This window comes from Ostrinia nubilalis, chromosome 21 (assembly GCF_963855985.1).
Source record: "Ostrinia nubilalis chromosome 21, ilOstNubi1.1, whole genome shotgun sequence".
Taxonomy (NCBI): domain Eukaryota; kingdom Metazoa; phylum Arthropoda; class Insecta; order Lepidoptera; family Crambidae; genus Ostrinia; species Ostrinia nubilalis.
The window spans coordinates 12,263,287-12,283,125 of record NC_087108.1 but is presented as its reverse complement, the minus strand read 5'-3'; the positions used below and the strand labels follow the sequence as shown (position 1 = coordinate 12,283,125).

The 19,839-nt window shown below is 35.2% G+C and overlaps 1 protein-coding gene and 1 long non-coding RNA gene across 2 annotated transcripts; both read right to left on the bottom strand.

Moving 5' to 3' along the window:
• Nucleotides 1-2,597: 2,597 nt before the first annotated feature.
• On the bottom strand, nt 2,598-7,235 carry LOC135082104 (uncharacterized). Its single transcript, XR_010259346.1, has 3 exons — nt 7,091-7,235; nt 4,211-4,399; nt 2,598-3,587 (listed from the first exon to the last, which is right to left on the bottom strand). It is a non-coding gene; the product is annotated as an uncharacterized LOC135082104 (long non-coding RNA).
• A 1,428-nt stretch (nt 7,236-8,663) lies between these two features.
• LOC135082533 (uncharacterized) lies at nt 8,664-18,598 on the bottom strand. The gene is made up of 3 exons (XM_063977333.1): nt 18,457-18,598; nt 14,594-14,767; nt 8,664-13,661 (listed from the first exon to the last, which is right to left on the bottom strand). The coding sequence occupies exons 1-3, from the start codon at nt 18,533-18,535 to the stop codon at nt 13,504-13,506; spliced, it is 411 nt and encodes a 136-aa protein (XP_063833403.1). The 5' UTR covers nt 18,536-18,598; the 3' UTR covers nt 8,664-13,503.
• Nucleotides 18,599-19,839: the final 1,241 nt, after the last annotated feature.

The window sequence follows — 19,839 nt, the reverse complement described above, 5'->3', positions numbered from 1 at the left end:
GATCGTCTTATGTTTTTCTTTTTGGTTAGGATCAGATGATTCGAAACACAAATTGCTGTTAAAAAAACAATTGCGAAACGTTTTTATCTTGACTGTTCATTTAATTACATAGCATTTGTTTTTATTAATCGACTTTAACAAAAGGGGTTCTTAATTCGATTGAACTTTTTTTACTTTTCTTTTTATGCCAAATCTTACTTGAATGTTGTAATAGTAAACCTTGACGTATTTTTAGGATCTACCAAAACTACAATGATGCAAGAGTTGAATAATACATGCGCTTCGTCTAAATTGAGGCAAAAGTCATGTCATCCAATGTCATTCTTTCATACGTTTTCAATAGTGTTTGAATTTTTCAAGGGGAAAAACTAACCCAGTGGTCTAGCTTGAAGGCCCTTACTTGCACTTTACTATTTATCTAAGATTTATTCTAAGTATTTAAAGGGTTCAATACACTGATTTCGTGCTTCAGAGGGGGCAATAAGTCGTCGGTCCATATCAAACACTCATAGTGCTCATAAAATCTCTTGAATTTCTTCTGAGCACCAGCCCATTTTTTATGCATAACAAGGCAGGTATTTGACCGGAATCTCACCTGATGTTAAGTGGGATGCAGTCTAGGATGGTACATTATTGATGGTATTATTATAATGTCCCGAAGTGGTGGTATATTTGGGACGTGTTTAAGCGCCCTGGAAAGGCCCTAAGTATTGAATAAAAGCTTTGACTTTGACTTTGATAAATTAGTTGTACCCTTAGTTGTAACCTAAACGGCAGAAGGACAAGTAGATTGTGATAATGTATTATTAACATTCTGTTTTATACTTTTCTATGGATGATAACCCATCATTCGTTTGTTTCAGCCAAATGACGTCCACTGCTGGACAAAGGCCTCCTCCAAGGTTTTCCACAATGCACGGTCCTGCGCTGCCCGCATCCAGGCTCTTCCCGCGACCTTTACCAGATCGTCGGTCCACCTAGTAGGAGGCCTGCCCACGAGGCGGGAGACATCCCATATCATGGTCCTATTCCCACTTCTCGTTCCCACCACTGCAACTCCTGTGTAGCCAGGATCTACAGCTTCTATTCTCTGAATGATAGTCAGTTATCTATTTAATTTTATAAATGGCGGTTAACAAAATGAAGTTCATTCTTAAGTATAAACTTAGAACGCGACATAAGAAAGGTGTCCGATTTATTTATCTACTTAATCGGTCTCTACCTGTTTCTGTCACTCACACCAATATCCAAGAGCGAGTGAAAGGGATAGATATTGAATATTATATCATTTCACATAATACAATACAATTACGATTATTTATCTTATCAATTTAAGGGTATTATAGAAACGACTTATAACTGACCATTCAACAATTTTATTCAACATTTAAATTAAATTAAAATAAATAATGTAGTACAAAAGTGACTCTACATGAAGTAAATCCTTATGTCACATGTGTTTAGATTTTGAATTAAATGTCATAGATTTCCTATGATATTTATCTAATAAAAAAATATCGTTGTTTTATCTTTTTTACAAAGATAATATGTTATCAATATCTTTATTTATCATTGTAAATTATCTCTAATCAATTTATAAATACACATGCAAAAATCCCCTGTTTGTAATACTGAACTCATATTCGTTGTAAATTAATAGCTTTTAAATCAAATTAACGTGAAAATTGTTTCTTACTTCAAAACAAAGGTAGAGTCATTAACAGCTGGACTGACTGACGTAGTAACAAAGGATTATAGTTTAGTGTTATTGAGTACATTTTCGTTTAAATTTAGTTACCAGGTCAAATTTTAGTCAGTCTCTGGACACAGGATTGAAATCTCTCCTGCAGCGAATAAAATTAAAAATAAAACTTACAGTTATGATCCAAAGAGTACCAATCCAAATTAACTTGTGTGTAACTTAATTTTCAAATCACTAACACGCACTGGCCACTAGAACGCGATTAAAAAGTTATTTATTTATTTTCAAGTTTAGAAGCGCGTGCGCAAGCGGCTGGTAACTGAAGCACTGGCCACTATCCGCCATTTGGCAAACCATTGACAGTTGCCTGCCACTATGTAGCGGTACCTGTAACCGCGGCGCTGTTATCTTCAACCTTACCGCTATGTCATTAAGGTCACACTTCCCGCTTCGAGATACCGATAGTACTTTGTCAAACTAAGTTAATGTCAATGTAATGAGGTCAGTGACGTCCTTTTTCGATGATAACTAGAAGATTGTGTGCAAGAGAGAGGTGCCTAAATTCGATTAAGACAGAGTAAGAGAGGAAATATTTAAAGAAATGCGTTGTCTGTTGTTTGGATTTTTAGGAAACAAAGCAAATGTCTGAGCGTCCCAGGATAAAGGCATGTGATGCAAATGTAGACTTTTGGCGGATGGCATAAGGTCGATAATATTTTAGATGTCAAAGTATTCGCGCAGTACATTCTTCTGAGAATAGTGGGGGTCTGAAAATGAAGGTCTGAGAAATTATGCATATAGCATTAGGTCGTAAAATAATTTGTGTTGAAATTGTTGGCAATTATTTGGTATAAGTTTAAAACCGTGATTTAAAGATATAAAATAAAAGTCAATGTTATATTAGTGATATGATAATTTTATTACCTTTAAAACATGATTAAGTAACAATTTTATAAGCATTTACATTAGCTACATTAATATTTGTATCAATTTTTTTTGTGATTTATCGTTAAACATTTTTATTGTTTTTTTGGTTAAATAAAACTATGTAATTGACATTAAATAAAGCAAAGATATTATATTTCGGCAGATCTCACTCATCCCAACAGTGGGATGGCTTCACCACGCGGTTTCAGCGCGACTGGTAAAGTGGCCGACAAAAACTCCAATAAATTATAGTTTAATCCATATAGTTATAATATTTTAATTTTATTTCACATAAATATAGTCAGTCAACCAACGCCACTCTTGTAGCAGAGTTTCGGGCTGACACTGTAGGTTTGTTGTCGACACGACAAGAAGAAGATTTTAGCCAGTTGCATAAAAATGCAAAAAAATGTTGTAAAAACTGCATGTAGGTAACTATTGTATTACAATGAATGAATTGAATTCCTGAGTCCATTAAACACGATTGTTTTTTTTTAGTCCACCGAATGTATTTGAATGTCTATCAGCTGTTCATTTCTTCTTTGTGATTTGTATCTTAAAATGCTTTTCACCTTTATGAAGAAATGCGACGACATTTTTCTGTAAGTTAATATTATAATGTTTGTCTATTATATTTGAGAATTTTTGCTAGTTGCACTGACGACTGTACAGCAGCTTTTTTTCGGACTGAATATGCTGATAGTCGTGAGCGGTTTTCTCAACTTTACTGGGCAAAGGTGACCATATCAGTTAAGCAATGTAGCATTTCAATATTATGTTGTAACTTTCAACTTTTCAAAAAATCTTGCAACTGGCTATGTGAACATTTAGCTCAAGTGCTTGTGGAAACCAAAGCAACCTAGCATCAAATTCCTGAACACGTGTTTAAATCTAAACTTTTTTGGGGCCGCATCGCTGAAACTGGTGAAGCTGTTTTGGCTGGACTCTCGCGTGAAACCTGAAAGAAAGTGTCATCATCATCATCATCATCAGATCATATAAGGGACCAACTCGGAAAGGGATCAACATCGTATCGCCTTTTGCGCGCGGTCAACCCCGAAGCAAAAGCGTTTACGTTGCAGTGCATCCGCACTTATCCAAGTGTGCGTTGCAGTGCATCCGCACTTATCCAAGTGTGCGTTGCAGTGCATCCGCACTTATCCAAGTGTGCGTTGCAGTATGGAGTTTCACACAAAGAATACTGACCGCCTCGAGTTGATACGGTTACGTACGATCCCTTTCCAGGTTGATAAATGTGCTTCGTCCTTCAGTCTCCACTGCAGGAGGATGACAGTGAGAGAACGAACAATGACCTCCCATAGGGTTTTGAGTCGGTCTACGTCAAACCCGCGATAATTACCTACCTAATTTCTTTCAGTGACTGGGCCCCACCTTCAATGTTTTTATCAATAAATTAAACACCAAATCAACAAAATCTACTCTAGATTCTTGGAGTGGACCCGGTTGCTGGAAGAAAAATATTTAAAAATTCAATCCAGTAACTTGGCCCGTGGACCAAGCTAAGAGTGGGCCAAGTCACTGGAAGACTTGCGATAATTACCAATGGAAGAGTGTACAGACCTGTCTCTGCTGGTTTTTTCTCCCGGGAGCGCTTTATGAAGCAAAACCCCTCGTAACCCGTCATGTGCATGGCATGACCTGGAGGGCGGTGAGGTTGCGGCCTCACCGGCCGTCCTGGAGGCGCGGGTTCATCTCTCGGTGGTAGAAGATTGCTTGCTTCTTGATAGACGGAAGCCCAATTGACAGGACCTAAAGACAGAAGAGTTTTATCAGTTTTTTCGGAAATTATGATGATTATTTTTCGTTTTTCTTTCTGATTTGAGCATTTAAAAAAAATCGTGATCGCTCAGCGATAAAATTTTACTTTAAAATTGTGAAGAATGAATTGATGATTAGTTTTTTTTTTATTTTGCAGTATATTAGTGTTTGGAGTCGTAAATTACAAAAATTAGATTAATCATACTGCTGTAAATGATCAAACTGTATTCAAATCAAATCAAAAATAATAATATTTATTCACCAATTTGTACTAAAACATAAGTAACAAATGTATACCTTATATCAGGTAGTAGGATCACTATATTATAAATTAAAATCTATACCTACTTATAATAAATCTGTAGAGAGGTCAATTCTGTACATGAAATATATTTTCAAAATAACTATCAGAGGGTGATTAATGATCGATACTGATGCCAAAATTGCAATCAGTAAAATTTTTGTCTGTCTGTCTGTATGTTCCATTATAGAAACAAAAACTACTCGACGGATTCTAACGAAACTTGGTACGATTATTCTTCATACTCCTGGGTAGGTTATAGTATCTTAGGAGCAGAGTAGTGAAGGGAAATTTTGGGAAAACGGAGAAGTACATCTCACTTAACACCAGGTGCGATTACGGTCAAATACCTGCCTTGTCTAGCATAAAAAATAAAAGTTACTTCATTTTTTAAGCTTCCGTCGCGTGTGCAGCCTTAATGTTTAATTTGGAAGGGACGTAGCTTAGGTACCGTAGAGGTGCACTAGGAAAGGAATTCCCGAAATTCCCGCAGGAACGGGAATTAAATCCTTTTGTATGAAAAATCTAAATCGCTTAAGTTAAACGCTTGAAATTTGGCATGCAGATACCTTAGTAAACTTAAAGCTTAGTTACAACAAGGATATTGCAAAATTCCCACGGGAACGGGAGTTAGCGGGAAAAAACATTTGTATGAAAAAATCTAAACCGCGTAAGATAGATGAAGGGGCTAAAACGGGATCCACGCGTACGAAGTCGCAGACGGCCGCTAGTCAAAAATAAAATTATTATTCATACCCGTAAATTATTTTGGATTGATTCATATTACTATTAGTAAACTACTACTCATAATCTAAATACATAACTCAAAGGTGCCTGACTGACTGACATGGTGATCTATCAACGCACAGCCCAAACCACTGGACGGATCGGGCTGAAATTTGGCATGCAGGTAGATGTTATGACGTAGGTATCTGCTAAGAAAGGATTTTACGAAACTCCACCCCTAAAGGGGTAAAACGGGATCCACGCGTACGAAGTCGCGGGCGGCCGCTAGTAAATCATAAATTCCATCAGGCCAATAGCTTTTTATTTTATTGATTCTGTTTTGTGAAAACTTCTATGCTTGTGTAAAACTCATTCATAAATATGCTAGCTGAGTAGTTTAGAATGAATAAAGAAAATGCAGTAAAATAAAAGCTTCGTCGTTGATGATTTATAAATGTTCACAATATTCACAGAGTAATCCAAAACGCTAACAAGAGATACGAGTAGATAGATAAATATATAAATAAACAATAAATATCCTTGGACATTTTACACTACGCTTCTAGTCCCAAACTAAGCAAAGCTTGTACTATGGGTACCAGACAACGGATATAAACATACTTAAATACTTTTTTTTTGTAAATACATACTTATTATACATAGTAACACCCAGACCCATCACAGAAATTAAAATTCAATATTTCAATATCTGCCCGGCCGGGAATCGAACCCGGGACCTCTCGGCATAGTAGATAGAATAGTTATTGACACAAAACATTTAAATAGGTACAAGAAGAGATTTAGTTTTACTTTTAGTTTACACTTCATCAACGTTTACGATAGTGGACCGTACACAATAAACTAACAGTGCAATTATTAATACATATAAAACTCTGAATCAGTTATTAATCGCAATATGATTATTATTATGTCATATCTACATATATTATATATTACACTGGACCGTAAAGATAAAGGGTTAGAAAATCTTCTATATTTTCAAAAGTAACTAACTGTATCAAACAAAGAATACCTACTAAAAATAACTATGCATTGCATTTATTTTAAATTTATTAAAAATAAAACAATTAGAATAAATTTATTAAAAATAAAGGGCTTGGCGTAATTAGTCCTTATTTCACAAACCTAGATCAGGTAACTTTGACAATATTTAAAATTTTCTAACCCACCCTTTTTATGTGCGTTCCAGTGTACCTACTACTGGATGGATGGATAGTAATAATAAATTGATTCGTATACTGATAATTTTATTCATTATTTAATTTCATTTAGTCATATTAGATACTCATGTTGATAACCCATTAAATAAATCTAAATCAACTGTTATTGTTATGGGGGCTTAGGACTATCGTTATAGCTTTTATTTTATTTATATTATTTGAGAAACGTATGATAACAATATAATTTAAATTAGGTGCAGTAAAATAACATAAACCAATCATTTGGAAACAAAGTTGGGCATTCCAATTGAATTGTGGTGAAAATATAAAGTTACAAATAATAAGTTTTATATATTAACTATTGATGTGCTACCTAACTATGATCGTAAAAAGTGTCGTTCCTAGAAATGTCAGTCGACAATTCGAAGCCCTAACAAAAGCTCTCAAATAAATTGAAAATAAATTAAAACTCACTGCTTTCCACGTCAGGGGTCACCCCTGTTCTTCTTGCCGACATTTTCTTCTCTTCTTCCAAATTTTCTCTCCATTTAAAGAAACACACTAATCTTTTGTTATGTACGCGCGCCGTACTACTGGTGAAACAGAGTTGCGATTTAAAATGGCGAGGCTCTTATCAGCTCCGGCTCTTTATACTCTGTGTTATCATTCTATACAGGGTGTTCGTTCATTCGTTCGTTCAGATCCAGATCCAGATCCTTCATAAGATCGACGGTCCACCTAGTCACTAAGTCCTTCTGGGAGATCTGCCCAGACCTCTTGTGAGATCTGACAAGAACTTTTCTGCCCCAGCGGCCATCAACTCTACAATTTGTAACCCGCCCACTGCCACTTGAGTTAAGGAAATAAATAATTAACACAAATTAAATGAAATATTGTCTTTGTCTTTCATCCTTCACACCCTGTATTTTGCATGATGCAATCACCATCTGCCTCTAGCTCCATAAATGGTAACAAAATCGTGACGTAGAGCGGTGCGTGCTAGCGTAAGACACACCCCTTTTTAACTTTTTAAGCAATTTTCTTTGTTTTAGATTGATCTAACTGTGGATCGAACCCTATCAATGATTATCGCTAAATTTAAACTTTTCCTAAAGGATTTTAATGATGTTTGTAACATAATAGTGTGGAAATTAAGGGAAAACACTTGCAGACTTGTTAGAACATGACATAAAAATAGTGGAGATATCCTTAATTATTTTAGTAACGTCTCAATTTTATGTAGTAGATACTGGGGTATATTCGCACAAGGACAATTTATAAATGTGAACTATTTCTAAAAATCATTTTAATGGACTTCGAAGACCATGTTACAAAAGTACTTGTTTGTCGTAGATAATCTCTTTAATTTTAAAGAAACCAGTGATAATGAATAATAGACCATACGTTTAGTAAAACCACAATATTAAAAACTATACAAGATATCCAAAAACTGGTTACTGATCCTGAAAGTGCTTCACAAGCTCTATCCAACTGGTACCGTTGTAATAAGTTACAAAATAAACTGGATCTATCCGAAAATTCAATGTTTCCAGCTTCCATACATCTACTGCCACAGTCATGGCACTCATATCTTGATAATATTATAGCAAGTAAAGCCTAAAACCAATGTTTTCCATGAATAACTTTTAAATAAGAATGCAATTTGGAGTTCAATTTAAGTGTTTATTATTGAATAAAAAAATTTACACTTCTAATATTGTGTAGCTGGCATACATTTAGTATGGAGCCTAAAAAACATTGAATTTTCGGATAGATCCAGTTAATTCTGCAACCTATTACTGATACCATTTGAAAGAGCTCGTGAAACACTTTCAGGATCAATAACCAGTGTTTCGATATCTTGTATAGTTTATAAATAATCGAGTGAGATCACTTATCGTTTCCACCCTGTATAAATTTAATCATATAACAAACCTACTTGATGGTAGTGTCCTAGTGTAATCGTAACTAAAGATTGTAGTGTGTAACTATAAGAAAGCACATCCACCATGATTTAATTGATATCATTGTAATAAAAACAAAAATATGTTTAATATAATGTATTTATTCACACCCTTACATTTATGAAAATGTAATTAGCTATTCTTTCCTTGGCCTATACATAGTTATTGGCATATTGGATTGTTAATAAGTATTTACTACATTGGACTGCATATTGCTCAGAAAAAACATTTGCTTCTTTTAGGCTTGTTTATTTTCATTTTAGGCAAATTGGCCAATAACTATATTATATGTATTGGCTAATTACTATAGCGATCACTACTTTTACCTAAATAAAAACCTACTACTTAATAAATGTAAAACTTCTTACGTATAATTCGATGGCACGCAAAAGCACAAAAAGCTATGATCTGTTTGTTTATTTTGGTCCAGTCAATATCGACACAACGGCAAACATCGCAAACGTACGATTATTTTATATTTTATGTTGTTAGATTCCTTAAGAGAAGCTTGCACCCAAGTTTGCAATCCAAAAACCATGTGATTCTACCATGTTGCGCGAAAAACTGGGAATTTTTTCCACTTTTTTCGCTTTTTGCTCTCATTCAAAATCAAAAATATTTTATTCAATTTAGACCAATGGTGGCACCTATGAACGTCAAAATATAGTAAATATAAAAAAGGTAGCCCTTATGGGGCACTTTACATGTCTCCTTATCTTATGGGCCCTACCAGCGCTTTATTTATTTATTTATTTATTGCAATAACTAACTTAGGTAACTAATGCACACCCGGTTGGGTACAGCAATCTACTTACATATTAAGTAGGTACTATACAGGGTGGAAACGTTAAGTGATCTCACTCGATTATTTCTTAACTATACAAGATATTGAAAAACTGGTTACTGATCCTGAAAGCGCTTCATGAGACAAACATATGGCAAGTGCTGAGAAGAAATGCCGGAACAAACTCACAAACAATGCAATTTCCCGGTAAAATCAATCTTCTTCAGGGGTTTATAGTTTGGTCCCCATAAGATTAGTAGAGCTGGACTTATTGTGTTACAATTTAATGGATTTTATTGGGTCCTGACTCCTGATCACTTTGTCCAAAATTTAATTATGAGAATTAGAGCAAAAAGTTAAAAAGATGCCAAAATTTCCCAACACCATGGGAGAAATACAGGGATGTAAACTTCGCTCAAGGTGCCTAACAACATTAAAAAAATATTTATACTCGTACATGCGCTTTTGCGATGATCGATGTCGATGTTGACTGGACTATTTTGTTGTCTTTAGATTATACTACAGGGTGGAATTTTGTAATGCCACCTGAAGGGAAAGTACTCTTGATACATAGAAAATTTTAATCAAAGAAAATATTCCTTTATTTTTTAAAAGAAATAGAACTGCATTCAAAGATTTCCAAAAATTTGCTTGCTACACCCGGGAATCGAACCCACTAAAGTATGTAAAAAATTACACACTATATTTTTATAGCATCGATCGTTAGGGTTAAGTATAAGGATGAAATCTCTCAAACAAACTTGATAAATCAAATGAAAGGAAAACCATGAAATCTTAAATTATTGTAATTATTTACAGAAAATTGTATGGTATGGTGGTAAATTTTCGAAAATGTTTCGAAAATCTTTAAATGTAATTCACTTTCTTTTAAAAAAAAAGGAATGTTTTCTTTGAGTAAAATTTTCTCCCTACAGTATTAAGGGTACTTTCCCTCCAGGTGGCATTACAAAATTCCACCCTGTATAACAAAAATAGGATTTTAAAATCCTATTCTGATATTAAGATTAAATAGTTTATACAAGTATTTTCATTTTCAGCTGAAAGACACTAATTTGGTATTTGTAAATGTTATACGAGTAATATTCGTTTTGGTTAGATTATTTCTTAAAAAGAAAATTTTGCACTCGCCTTGCAATTAAAGGCTTAATTATCACAATAAATGCTTCTTATAAAAATCTATTCAGTCCGTGATTTGCATGTTACATAAATAATTTTCCAATAACTTCTTTATACATTAAAGAAAAAGCTTTTTTTACATCAATTTAAATCGTTTTAGCACGAAAAAATACCAATCGTTTATGAGTATTTCTCAAAAAAAATGTACATTTTGAAAAAAAAAAGTGTGCTTTGAAACAGTTCAAAAGTTTTATATTTATAAATCATCACACAAAAAAAACACACACATAATTTTAAAGGATGAATATTAATCTTTAAGATAACGAAGAATTATAGCTATAATCCTACTTATTACCAAATATTTAGATATTTTAAAAATAGTCCTTTTTTACCTTTCATACAAAAACCTGTTTGCCACCCTAGCTTTTTCATGTATTTTTGTTTCATAAAATGCGATACGTAACTAAATTATTGTAAATTTCTTTGTATTATCGTTCTACAGTAATCGCAGTTTCTGTATCAAATTGATTTTCTATGGGGTGTCATAATGAATTGGCAATTTAAAGCAAAAAAACAAAATGAGTCGCTCTCATTTACTATTTCGTTATTTACTCTTTAGTTACGATTTATTTCTACTTTCCCATGGTTTCTGAACAATTCCGTATTTATTTTACACGGACAACAATAGCTGCACTCTGAATGGCTGTTGGCCTAACGTCTCCGCCATAACATCTATCGCGAAAATTAGTGAAAACGTGTGTGTTTTGTGGGATTACTTTTTCGTAACAGGCAGTAAAATCAGCGATTTTATATAGAACGGTAAGTCTTCATTTAACCATTTTTTGTAATACGTGTGGTACGAACATTTAGTAAGCTTTTATATTTGCTGTAACAAATTTTATCAAAAAAATACTTGTTTCTGATCTCATTTTGTCTAATATTTCGTTACGTTTTTTGCGAATTTCGTTACGTTACGAAAAAGTACAACATAATGCTGAGTGTATACTGTTATTACCTGACTAAGCATAGTAATATTCACTACTTAATTAATTTCAAAAAATATAGAGCGTTAATAACAAAAGGATTGGATACTATCTGCTTTACAGAAGTGCCACCAGCAAAAAATTATCAAATCATTTAGATTACGTTTTTATGTGATTACTTCTTTTGTTTTTTTTAGGAATGCCGCCAAAAACCAATGCCGAAAGGCAAAAAGCTTACAGAGAACGACTCAAAATGGATAAACATGATGGAACAAAAATAATTTTATTAAAATAGTATGAATGATTACTCCCTTATTTTATTTCTAACCCCTTAACATTACCCCGTATTTGGGTGAATACTTACAAATATTTCGAATTGAATAAATAAAGAGCATTCACAATATTTCGCCAATGTATAACAAGCCTTATGGCCTTACTATTTCGTTACTACCGTTTCGTTACGTACATTTTTTTTGAGAAATACTCTTATAAGATATGAATAGGCACAGTGACTAACTAAAATAAGCTTAGAAATTAAGTTAAGTATTATATTATTACAGTCAACAACAGCACATCAGTCTATGTTACAGTCTGTTAAAATCACAATCTGTTAAAATCACCTTTGTTATTCAAAAATGGTTTTGACTAACGAACTTCTTTAATAAAAATACTTTAAAAATAACAACATTACACAATACAAACTAGTATTTTTCACTAATCATATATAATCATAGTCTAAATCTTATAACTAATATTTTCAATGTATCGCTGTTGGTTTCTATAAAATAAATAAATAAATAAATAAATCATAATTTTGTATGAATTTCGACTGATTTTTAAAATTGTAAATAAGGTGAATTCACTGTTGACTGATTTTTGCAGATTTTTGACTAACGCCTTTAGTCTAAACCACTTTTAACGGGAAATATCAGTCAGAAGTGTTTTTGACCGATTTTGTGGGTTTTGACTGTAACATATACATTTTATTGCTTAATAACAAGTACAATAGGGATGTTTTCTGGGTAAAAAAGCAAGAGTTTTAATTAGTCCGTCAGTTAGCTTATCAAAAACTACTCGACACGTATTTTTCACTTTTTAAAACTAATGAAAATGTAAAGAGATAAAGCGTGCCAAAGTTCTAAAGAAAAGGCCCGTGACATCAGTGAGTGCGTAAAAGTGCAGCACTTTGTGACGTCGAGCGGAACTTCAACGCACTATAACTTTGTAATTACATATTTGTTTGATTGACAATTAAAAACATAAATTATGTGTCCAATATTTTTTTATACTAAAATTGACGGACTAAAAAATTTTTTTTTGGACTATAGTGTTTTGCTTGGTGTGCTGTCGTCTATACAATAACCACATACGTTTTTACAGAATATTGGCGTGGAACTGTAGAGGTGAGATTTTCGTCATCTCGCACGATCGTGCGTTTGTAATGCATCCAGTTATAAAATCTTAAACGTTATGTAGCTGACTGTACATAGTCACCTCAGATTTTTATACTTGTGCTAGTTCACTGAAAAAACTGGTTTGGTTACGGTTTACACAAAAAAGTGACTTGCTAACTGGAGGTTACTACTAATCTTTGGTTATGAGGAATAAAATGTTGTGTAAATTAAATATACTATTTTGTAGTGAGCTAAACTTGGTTTGGTTATAGGTTAACACTCAGGCGATTATCACACTGCACCGCGCTCCGCCGCGGTACGCGAGACGACAGATTTAATCATTATATGCAAGTACCTCAGTTTATATAGAAAACACGCGCGGCACAACACACAGACAAGGGGTTTGTGCGCGGGATTCGTTGTATGTCGCCACGCGGACCGTGGCGGAGCGCGGTGCAGTGTGATAATCGCCTCAGTTCGGAATTCGCTATTTTTGTGTAAGCATCAATCAAACACTTTTCTCATTGTTGACAAAAATATTAGCTTAAATTGGTTCTAAGTCGCACGATCGTGCGATGACGAATAACTCGTAGAGGTATATTGTAGGAATCTTAACTAAAACTTATTATTTATCTTTCGTGCATTTCTTGTTGGAGGCTTTCTTTTTGTCGTCATCATCATCCCCCAGCAGCCACCTGGCGAGGAAACCTGATGGTCCGTGGCTCGATGACGGTTCAACCAGATTCGACCCGGCGAATGACCCTGCGAAGCTCGACCCTGACCCTGGAATGAAAATGTACAAGTTACAAAAAGTTAAACAGGTCATGTGCCTACATTATTATATTTTTATTTTAAAGTTTCGCAAGTTGTTCTTATCGACGTATAACTATTTATGACATTAAAATAAAAGAAAAAAAAACGTAAAACCTGTCGTTACATGGAGATGAATATACCCCAACAGGCGGGTCCTGGACCTGGTCCAGGACCTGACCTTTCTATTGGTATTCTAGAGCGCCTACGACGTACGACTACTATAGGTAGTGCAGTATCTTTAGGGAAGCGCTATATTTTACACCCTGTGAACTTAGGATGTGTTTGCCCAGGTGTAAGCTACGCTTGCGCATCAAAGATCCGCAGTCCGTGAGAATGTGTAGTGGCGTTTCATCTTCTTGTTTCGGACAGTCCCTTAAAGGAATAGTCCCGCTATTCCCACCTCTCCGTTCCCACCGCTGCAACTTCTGTGTAGCTAGGATCTATAGCTTGACCGCCAATAAAAACCCAACCAATGAAGGTCAAGTTTGTCCCGGGGGAAAGTTAAACTGTCATTGGATTTGCAACGAAATTAATCAGAAGAACATAGGAGTTCGAAGTTTAGATTCGACTTCCCTCCGTTGCAAAGAGGATGACAGGTGACAAACAAAGGTTTAGTAACCTTTAAGAAATGATTATGCTTCACGGACAATAAACATAAATTTTGGGGACCTATCTTATTCAATGAGCAATTAGCTACCTGCCAATAATATTTTTCACATAACCCCCAATCAATGCGAGCGGCGCAGGACCGGTCTTCGTGGAAATCCTTGGGGGAGGCCTTTGTCCAACTGTGGACGTCTTTCGGCTGAAACGAACGAACGTACCCCCAACCACATAGTGGACAAGTGCCTGTTTAAGCCGCAATGTCCAGTCTCAAACTGGGATGCGTATTTTGAACCTACCTCTTGGTATAAGATCCCAAAGGAATCCAGTAATTCGAGAGGTGGTACTCGGTTCCGGCTCAACTGGCTCTGCCGGCTCAGCAGGGACGATCGGCTGAGTGGGAGGACCCACTTCATCGTCTGGTGGAAGAAGATTCCTTGCACCTTGAAACACCGTGGCAGGTAACGCTGGGCCTGGAACAGGATAAATCATGAGAAAAATATAGTTATTTTTCTCATGATTTACTGATCAAAAATAACCACTAAATAGCAGAGAAATAAATACTGCGTAAAATGACCTAAAAAGATAAAAACAAGACAAGTTAGTATTCTCAAATGCGGAGGCATCAATGACTTATTCTTTTGTTGGTGATATGATAATACATACATACTGTATACATACATACACGTCCTGTGGCTGAAATTATAATGATGATGATGAATTTCCTTGTCATCCCTCTTTTAACAAATAAGTAGAACATTCTACAAATAATCGAAGCAAAGCCGCGGACAAGAGCTTTATTTGCATACGTGCAAAGTACAACGCCTTATTCATAGAATGAAAACTGAAATTGTGTATCCGAGCTTATTATAAACTAGCGGCCGCCCGCGACTTCGTACGTGTTGATCCCGTTTTAGAAAGAAAGAAAGAAAGATACATTTATTACAATGGACATCACACAAATACAGGCAATTAAATAGACATGACAGTGGCACATAATAATAAAAGAAGAAAAAATAAAAACAAGAGTAAACTGAGCAGTGCCACCCATTCACCAACAAGATGCCCACTGCAACGGGACCCCACTCAGCATATGCCATGGCCCACGGTGACGAAGGCCACGGCGCTGGTTTTCAGTGTGCCCCATGCCGAGTGAGGGTCACGTTTTACCCCCTTAGGGGTTGAATTTTGCAAAATCCTGTCTTAGTGAGCACCTACGTTCTAAAAGGAACCCCATGCAAAATCTGAGACTCCTAGAACTTGTAGTTTCTGAGATTTCGTGATAAGTGAGTCAGTCAATCAGTGACCTTTCGCTTTTATAGATATGGATAAAGTATGCTATCTTATTTGTAAAATGAAAAAACATTACTACGTCTTGCTTATTATAAAATTTAATCAGATCTCAATTTAATTAATTAGTTGTCAGTATCATCATTGATAAACTCATAGAGGTCATCGAAACATTCACTCGTTTATAAACAGTGTTGTTACAGTAAGACAGAATCCATACTAATATTTATAAATGCGAAAGTAACTCTGTCTGTCTGTCTGTCTGTTTCGCTTTCACGCCTAAACCACTGTACCGATTTTGATTTGTTATGGATAGATAAAGTTTGAGTCCTGGGAAAGGACATAGGATAGCTTTTATCCTAGTTTTGAAACAAGAATGCGCGCGATAAAGTTTTTCTGTGACAGACAAAATTTCACGTTTCCGAAGCCGCGGGCGGAAAGCTAGCATGAAATAAATATTGAACCATGCCTAAACCAATAAATAATATAAAACCAAGTTTATATACCTAGTTATTATGTAAAAATTGCAATATAAACCAAGTAAAATTACGAACAATGGCATAATAATCTAAACATTGTAATTATGTAGGAGGTAATTAATTAAAATAAACAAGGAAACACCCTTACTATTATGAGTAATATTTATTTATTGTACTATTGAAATGTTATTTCGTTTCGTAGCTTCAATACCTAGCCACAGATTATTCATAAGTAGACCTCACAATGTACAGTCACGGAATGAAAAGGTTCGTCAGTTTTCAAATTGATTCCTTCAACGAATCGCGAGCACATATTACCTTTTGAAACTATGTTACAGAATAATCTCGAGTTAGTGAAAATAATCTTTAACTGTTCGTCAGTAAAGTTCAAAATTATTCAGATCAAAGTTGTTTGACGATTTATCTTGTCAAGAAGATTATTATGATAAACTAAAACCTTCTTGTTGGTTCAACCTGCCATTATTATTTCTATTAAATAAAAAAAACTATTGTCAATTGGCCAATGTCATCATTGCATTGCACTGATGGGATAGAAAAATAAACAAGCAAAACCTTATTCGTTAGCAAACGTCATATTTATTTAAATGTTAACAGCACTGTTTCTTGCACGGTTATGTTGGCAGGTTTGACTCTTACAGTACCTAGTGCAAGCGAAAACCGACACTAAGGTGACGAACCTTTTCATTCCGCGACTGTACTTCTTCTTGTCGTGTCAACAAACCTATACAGTGTCAGCCCAAAACTCCGCTACAAGAGTGGCGTTGTCAGTGGCATTCATTAAATCTTCCTGCGTGCAGTTGTTTGGAAACGCAGGGCATGACATCTTGACGTGCTAGTACCTTATGGTAGAAGTAATTTTTTTAAGAAATTAATTGAAAGATTTTCTATTAAAATAATGGTGTAGCTTGCAATCTTTTTTTTTTATATCCTTGGACAGTTTACACTGGGCCACTAGTCCCAAACTAAGCAATGCTTGTACTATGGGTACTAGACAACGGATATGAACATACTTAAACATCCATTGCAATTAAACAGGAAATATTTATTAATTAATGTGAATACATAACATAAAGGTCACTGAAACACAAGTCAGTGAATTCATTTTGTTTCTGTATGCAATTTATCAATATTATGTTTTGAAATTGGTTAAAAACTGGAATTCCCGTGTCTGCATTTATCAAAATGGTTTTCCCGTTCATCTTTCCAGACAGTGATACTAGTTATCATGTCTTAATATACATCTCGTTATAACATAGTGGACTAAGAGATAGTGAACGCCAGACCTACGTAAGCCTAACTTTAATGGTAGCTTTTATAGTAATTATAAATTTTTCATTCTGGGTTATAAAGAAGTTTTTGCGTGAAAGAGTAACCAAACATGTATTGTTTAAATCGAGACTTCAAAACATCTTTGTTAACAAACTTTCGCATTTATAATATTACTAGCTTTCCGCCCGCGGCTTCGCACGCGTGGAATTTTGTCTGCCAGAGAAAAAATTTATCGCGCGCGTCCCTGTTTCAAAATCCTCCAAAAAACAGTTTCCTTTCCCGGGACTCAAACTATCTCTGTGCCAAATTTCATCAAAATCGGTTCAGTGGTTTAGGCGTGAAAGCAAGACAGACAGACAGAGTTACTTTCGCACTTATGATATTAGTATATATGTATAGATTAGTAGGACATACGTTATACCTACCATAGAAGCTGAATATTTATCTTACATGCATGTACGTACAGTGTGCTGCTATCTATACTTATATTATTGTTGGCTTGTTTGAGCTCGCTAATCTGGTCTGGTCCGATTTGAAAAAATATTCTTGTATTAAATAGCTCATTTATCGAGGAAGGCTTTAAGCTAATAACCTCACCCTAAACCCAATATTGGCAGAGCAGTAAAGACTAATGTTGCAAAAACGGGAAATATTATTCAAACTATTTTCACGCGCACGAAGTCACCGGCACAGCTAGTATAATATTTAGGCGCTATAATTGATGTTGTTTTCTCATCAGCAAGATAGTTTGGACCGTTCCAACCCCTTGCCAGACAAAAATTTAGGGTAAGCTGCCAAAGCCACGATGACCCAAACTAACATCCATATTCACAAACGATGCTTGCTTAAGTGAAGCAGCAAATCGAACACAAAGCGTTGAATAGAGCTCTGTGATTGGTTCGTGTGTGACCCTGTGCGTCCATGCGCACTGTGAGACCTCATAGTAATGTTTGTGAACACGGGCGTAAATGATGGTCCGACGTTCTTACCTAATTTGGGAGCATGCGCTGACAAACTTTCAGCTTTTATAAATTTATTCACTGGCTCTTAGTCTATAATCATACTATCCACATGTTGTACACAAAAACGAAATCAATACATACTGCTGCACTGTTGAGTGTGTGTTTTATTTGCGTCCACCCATGATAGAAATAAAATTGAAATTAGTAAAGACACACGCATTTTTAACGTAGTACACTCACTGAAATCCTCAATCGACTAAATTCGCTTGAGCGTTACAATAAATGAAGTTATATTTAGTTATCAAGCTCTTATCAATTCGCGCTTTATAAGGCCATGTACAGTTCACGTCAATATAATTTCGCATTATTATAATAATAATTCAATTACAGGAAATAATAATTCTAAATCACTATGCATTAATAACTGGCAATAACTTAATATGCCTACTCTAAAAAAACGTGGTTCGATAGAAGCGTTAATTTTTGCAATAATTTTTGTCTACTGTAAAATGCCATCCTGCTCTTTTTCTTAGAAATAGCATAATCGCTTTCTATCTTATTTATAAGATTCCGTAAACGTTCTCCTAAGACCGATTCGTCAATCGACTTTTCGCCGACAGGACGATTCATTTATTTCCATTTCCCCAGCAGAATCTTTCAACTACGGGCCTTTTGTCGACATAACTTTTCATCTACCTCACTTTCGACGTCAGGCCTTTCCAGCTACAGAATAGTTCACCGACACGACGATAAATCTATAGCTCTTTCAACTACAGAACTTTCATGGAATTTTACCCATCCTGACTGATTTGTATAACATTTTGTATAGAGATAATTTGAGATCGAATGAATAAAATTCTTTGATTTTCAAATTATCGGTTTTTTTAAGCTTATTACAATATAACAGGAGAGGAAATTCGGTATCAACGTCCGGATATGTTTGTTTGCAAAGTAAACAATATATTTTGACGTGGAGTGTACTTTTTTATCTGCTGCTAGCGCTAGCTTGCAACGCACAGCCCAAACCACTGGACGGATCAAGCTGAAATTTGGCGTACAGGTAGATTTTATGACGCAGGCATCCGCTAAAAAAGAAAATAAATTTTATTCATACACAGCAATAAATTAATGTAAATAGAGTGTACTTCACCGGTTTTATCTATTTAATAGTCTATCATGGATTATCGTGTGATGTCACCAGACAAAATATTGTTTAATAACAACAAAATATATTATCACTATGTACGAATAAGTGTCGTGCGTTTCAGCCGAATGACGTCCACTGCTGGACAAAGGCCTCCCCCAAGGATTTCCACTAAGAGTCCTGCGCCGCCCACATCCAGGTACCTCCAGCTACCTTCACCAGATCGTCGGTCCACCAGTGGGAGGCCTGCCCACGCTACGTCTTTCCGCCTCGTGGTCGCCACTCGAGAAATTTTCTGCCCCAACGGCCATCGTCTCTACGAGCTACATGCCTTTGCAAATTAAAGCACTTACATGGCATATACAGGCTGTCCCAAAAAG

What these genes read in the sequence shown, in the direction of transcription:
- LOC135082533 (XM_063977333.1), bottom strand. Translation starts at nt 18,535, where the DNA reads ATGCGTGTGTCTTTACTAATTTCAATTTTATTTCTATCATGGGTGGAC. An exon ending in ACACACTCAACAGTGCAGCA is followed by an intron (nt 14,768 to 18,456) that starts GTATGTATTGAT and finishes ATCCTGTTCCAG; the next exon opens with GCCCAGCGTTACCTGCCACG. An exon ending in TTGGGATCTTATACCAAGAG is followed by an intron (nt 13,662 to 14,593) that starts GTAGGTTCAAAA and finishes TTTTCATTCCAG; the next exon opens with GGTCAGGGTCGAGCTTCGCA.